Here is a 5,413-nt window from a genome sequence, read left to right on the forward strand (position 1 = left end):
CGCGTCGTCAAACAGGACGTGGGGGGGCTCGGCATCAGCATCAAAGGTGAGGGGGGTGCATCGGGAGGGGGCGGCAGGTGGGACCCGCGCTGCCTTTCTGCGACCGGAGCGCTCCGCCCGCGTGTCCTTGCGTCCTGCGTGACCCCGGTGCGGTGCCCCCTCCGGGCCGCCCCGAACGCAGCGCTCTGGCCCCCGTCGAATATCCCCGGCCGCCCTCACCCCTCTCCTGGGGACTTTGCGGGAACTTCGGGCCGGGAACTTTTACGAGGTGGGGGCGGGGGGCTGCCGTTTTCTGACGTGGCCGCATCGGGCTCAGCCTTCGCCGCGCTCCTTGCCGGACGCCGCGGGGTGGGGCGGTCTGTGGGGTGCGGGTCTCCGTGCGGGGTCCGGGGTGAGACCTCACTGCTGGTGGGGTTCTGGGTGCTGGAGCTCGGCAGCGCTTTTGGGAAGTGCAACTCTCCCTTGTAACCAACCCTGGGCTGCGAAGCTCTGCCGGCTCCGCGGCTCTCCCAGGAAAGGAGAAACGTTACTTGGTTCAGCTAAACTTTATTTTTGCAGTGACGTAGGTGGAAACCAAGGAGCCGCGATCCAAACGGGGAGCTGCGGGCGTGCGGGCAGCACTGGGCTGCCTTGTGCGTTCTGCTTTGCAGGGGGGCGAGCATTTCCCTTTAAACAGCCCTCAGCTCGTAGCCAAACCCTGCTGTCCCTGCGGGGGTGTGTAGGCATGGAGGGACGGGTTCCCCCCTGCCAGCCAGCGCCTGACCATGGCCCGTGGGACAGAACGTAAAGCAGATCCTTCTGGTTGGGGTATTACAGCTGCATCCTAACCCCAGGCACTGCTTTGCTCAGGGTTTCTGGTGCTTCAGCCAGCGCTGCAGGGTTGGGGTTAGGATTATTAGGGCTAGGGTTAGCATCCCTCTCCTGCAGGGTCGGTGTACCGCACGGTGTTCCGGGCAGCGGTTCCCTTTCCATGCACACAGCCCAGAATGGGTCGCTGCGAGGCGCTGCTTCCAGGCCGGGCTCGGCAGCCAGCAGCAGCCCCCAGGGGGCCTCTGACAGCTGATAGCCGGAGGAGCCCGCAGCTCCCGGAGAGGCTCTGCAGAAATCTGAGCGGGGCAATGCCTGCGGCACAGCGGGCGCAGCACCGGGCGGCGTCACGCGGCCTCTCCCAGCCCGTGGGTGGGGAGTGGGGGGCAGTGAGGGGGTGCCCGGCACACGCTGTCCCAGCGCTGGGTGCGGGCAGCGCCAGGCGGAGCTGCTGACATCTCCTACGGGTTCAAAAGTTAACGTGCAAATTGATCTCTTCGAGCTGCCCGGAGGCCTTGAGAGGTGTCCCGGTAGGCTGAGGAGTGGGGAGCAGCCCGAATGGAGCCAGGGAGGAGTGGGGAGCAGATAGCCCTGCGGCTGGGCAGCTGCTCTGTGGCTCTTTTGCCTCTCCAGCACTCGGCTGCTGCTCCTTTGAGACCGCGGGGTCCTGAGAGCAGGGAGGGCTGCTCAGCACAAGCAATTAATAATGCAAATAGTGACACGGTTTCCTGCCAGAAGTGATGGGGAGTCGGTCAGGGTGTGTGTTTGCTCTGCGAGGAAATCTGCAGCCACTCAGCGCTTTTTGAAGCGCTTACGTGCATCTGCCATAAAGCCCTGAGGTATTTGGGCACCTCGTGTGCTTGTTATGGGGCTGGAGGCTGCACTCAGCCCCGAGCAGCCAGTGTGCCCCTAACTGCTCAGTGTGCCCCTAACTGCTCAGTGTCCCCTAACTGCTCAGTGTCCCCTAACTGCTCAGTGCCCCTTCTGCCCGCAGGTGGCCGGGAGAACAAGATGCCCATCCTCATCTCCAAGATCTTCAAGGGACTGGCAGCAGATCAGACCGAGGCGCTGTACGTGGGAGATGCCATCCTGTCTGTGAATGGCACCGACCTGTCCGAGGCCACACACGACGAGGCGGTGCAGGCACTGAAGAAGACGGGCAAAGAGGTGGTGCTGGAAGGTAAGGGGCAGCGGGGTGCCCTGCTTATGTACGGCCTGTGGGTACCCTCATGTCCTCCGCTCCCGGGCTCTGCTCTTCCCAGAACTTCCATTTAAATCCTCCCCCTTAGCTGGAGCTCTCCCGCGCCTTCCCCCAGTTGTGTCATCTCCAGATTTCTGGTTTTCGCTGTGCTCAGCCCTTTTCTGCTCTGGGTTCCTCCTCTCCTGGGAGCCACAGAACCACGCTGCAGCCTGAGGAATGTGCTGCTCTGCACAGCTGCCGGGTGCAGATAGGGGCTGATTTATTTTTTTTCTGACCAAAGAGAAATACAAGAGCCTCTTTCTTCGGGAGTCTGCAAAATTCCTCCCTGTGGCCGCCGCACTCAGACCACCCTCTCTCTGTTATTTTCTTTTCATCCTTTATTTTGGCACGGGCTTCCCTTCTGCTGGAGGTGCTGCAGGAAGTGGTGCTGAGCTGCCCTTCCTTGAGAGAACCACTTCTCCCTCTGACCTTCCTCCTATTCCTCCTCCTCCTCTGCAGGGAGCTGGATGGGCCCTTCAGGAGGCACCTACATGTGGTTGTGCAGGAGGTGGGCTGCTGCAGGAGTGGGGCTGGGCTCCAGAGGAGAGCCAGGCTGACTCCCGCTGTCATGTTCTGGGTTATGTTGTAGCGATGTAATCACCCTCCTGCAGCCTTATTCCCTGAATCAGGTTGGATATTAGGAAAAATTTCTTCTCCAGAAGAGTGGTGAGGCATTGGAACAAGCTGCCCGGGGTGGAGGTAGGGTAACCATTACTGAGGTATTTAAGAGCTGTGGAGACGTGGCACTGAGGGACGTGGTCGTTGGGCATGGTGGGATAGGTTGGGGTCGGAGTGGATGATCTCAGAGGTCTTTTTTAACCTTTATGGTTCAATGATATGTGCATGGCATCTCCATCTCATCATCACTTCCGCTTCCCCTGCATTTCCCATGAGGCAGAGCCTGGGGATATGGCACTGCTTTACACTGAGCTGGGGACAGCCCTGCTCCAATCTTGTCCTTGGGCTTGCTGCAAGGCTCAGTGACAAGTGACGTGATGACTTTAGCATCCAGCAGGTGCCCTCTACTCCTGACCACGCTCCCTCCCGGAGCCCCACGTCTGGGCTCCATGCAGGGCTGCCCGTCCCCTGCTGACCCCTGTCCCTGCAGCGCTGGGTCAGCCCTGTGCTGTTCTGTGTGCCCAAGCCTGGCACAGAGCTTGGTTATGTTGTGCTGGCATTGGCAGGGGATGAGGGCAAACCACAGCCCCTGGGCACTCCCTGGTTAACTCTGACATCCGTTCTCTTTACCATAAATACCACCATGCAGTCATTTAGCACAGCCAGCATATGTTCACCACCTTTCTCCTCCCCAGCAAAGCTTGTGTTTGGAACTGGAGCTCTTTTAGAGTGGCTCATGTGCGCTGTGCCAGACAGAAACAGAGCCCTGACCGTGCTGTTGCTGAGAAACCATCACTTTGCACGCTCCTGGCTGGTGGGGACAGTGAACTGGGGTACTTCCCCCCATGCTGAGCCCCAGAGCCAAAGCCTGGCCCTGCATTCCTGGGTGAGGTGACACGCAGAGGCTCCCGGTGTGCTCTGCCAGCACTGCTCTGCGCCAAGCTGCTCACTGCTATCTGCAGGATTGTGACTGTATTTATATTACACTGTTATATGGGGAGAAGCACTCTGCCTGACCTTATTTTTCCCCTTACCTTTTTTTTATTAAATTTATTTACGCATCACTTTGTATCCAGAGTTACAAAGCACTGCTGGGTTCAGCAGACACTGGAGAAAGTAACACAGGGCTGAAGGGACAGAAGGTCTCAGTTGCTGGTTTTGGGACTGGGATTTGCATGCTGGTGCAGAGGCTCAGCAGTTGGTGTCCCTGTGGCACTGGGACTGCTCTCCTGTCTGTGAGCCTGTGGAGCTGTGCAGGGTGAGCCCTGAGCTGTGATCTGAGCATTGGGACGTACTGTGGGAGATGCTGTGGTCAGACCACAGTGGGACCACCAGATCTGATAAGTGCTCCATGCCCTCCAGAAAGAGGATAAGAGCCTCCTGTCTTGGCACACTCAGGGCAAAAAACTTGCAGAAAGTGCAAGTATAGTGACCCAGCTGTGCTTTGAGATGCTTTGAGATGGGTGCTATGATCTCAAGATCCCACCTGGGATTTTTGGGGTGCATCAGGATCTCCTGCACAATGAATGCTGGAGCTGGTGGCCATGTGCCCATGTTTCACGCAGCACTGGCTCACAGAATCACAGAATGGCCCGGGTTGGAAGGGACCTCAAGGATCATGAATCTCCAACCCCCTGCAGGGTCATCAACTCCCCATTTAATACTACACCAGGTTGCCCAGGGCCCCATCCAACCTGGCCTTGAACATTTCCAGGGATGGGGCTCTGCACTCATGTGTGCATTGAGGGCGGTCTCCAGCACATCCCACCAACGACACCCCAGGGCAGTGCCTTGCATCCCATCCCCTGCATGGCTCTGGGGATTTCTCCTGGCACAGCAGCCATTGGCCCTTCCCCTACCCTTCTCCTGCTGCCAGGATGTGCTGCAGCCATTGCGCAGCTGATGCTGGTGGTGTCCCACTGCCCTGAGATGACACTTAGGACAGGTGGTGCAGGAATGCTGCAGTTACTGTGAGTTAGGAGGGGGGGCTGGGGTTATGGCAAGCAATGTGTCCCCGTGCCCTAGAGCACTGTCCCCTGCAGATGGCCTTTGGCAAGGCTTGAGTGCCTGCAGCTGAATGCTGACTTGTGAAATGCAGTGAGCTGCCAGGCACTGGGTAGTGATGGGTCCCCACTGCTGGGAGTGCTGCCCAGGCAGCACAGCTCGCATGCCTGTGGCAGCACGGCCGCTATTTATACCAGCAGGCACGAGGTGGGTGGCAGGCACATGTCTGTGCCCTGGTCCTTTCCCAAGGTCCACCCGAGGAAAGCCCTTCCCCAGAGCTGCACAGTCCCTGCCGGGCATCGCCCTGCTCAGTCTTGGCTTGTGTGAGCCCTGAGACCCCTGGCCCCGTTCTGCAGCTGTGCCTGGAAAGCCCCACCGGTTCCCCATCACTTCTCCTCTCTCCTTTCCCAAGCCCTGGAGACCACTCTGAGGTTTGCTCCTGACTCACCAGATCCTGAGCACTGGTTTCTCACCCCTGCTTCTTAGCTCACCAGGCGGGGTGGGTTATGTGAGCTGTGTGCACGCAGCTCCAGGCTTTTCCTGGGGCCAAGCCATGGTATTTGAGAGCTATTACTGCTTTGTTCCCGCTTGGCTGTGGGACCAGCTGTACCAGCACAGTTTGGACTGTGTAATTTTGGCCTGGGCCTCCTGCCCGTTCCCCGCCCCTGCCTCCGTGTGCCATCCCAGCCAATGGGGTCAGGGCTGGAATGGGAGCTGTGACCCAAGACACATTAAAAAAAAAAA

At 58.9% G+C, this 5,413-nt stretch overlaps 1 protein-coding gene across 1 annotated transcript; it reads left to right on the plus strand.

Moving 5' to 3' along the window:
* The first annotated feature begins 6 nt into the window (after positions 1–6).
* Positions 7–2,097, plus strand: SNTA1 (syntrophin alpha 1). The gene is made up of 2 exons (XM_010722283.1): positions 7–46; positions 1,802–2,097. Exon 2 carries the CDS (start codon positions 1,819–1,821, stop codon positions 2,080–2,082), a length of 264 nt encoding a protein of 87 aa, XP_010720585.1. The 5' UTR covers positions 7–46; positions 1,802–1,818; the 3' UTR covers positions 2,083–2,097.
* Positions 2,098–5,413: the final 3,316 nt, after the last annotated feature.

This window comes from Meleagris gallopavo, chromosome 22 (genome assembly GCF_000146605.3).
Source record: "Meleagris gallopavo isolate NT-WF06-2002-E0010 breed Aviagen turkey brand Nicholas breeding stock chromosome 22, Turkey_5.1, whole genome shotgun sequence".
NCBI lineage: Eukaryota > Metazoa > Chordata > Aves > Galliformes > Phasianidae > Meleagris > Meleagris gallopavo.

Coding starts and splice junctions, on each gene's coding strand:
- SNTA1 (XM_010722283.1), top strand. CDS start 1,819: ATGCCCATCCTCATCTCCAAGATCTTCAAGGGACTGGCAGCAGATCAG.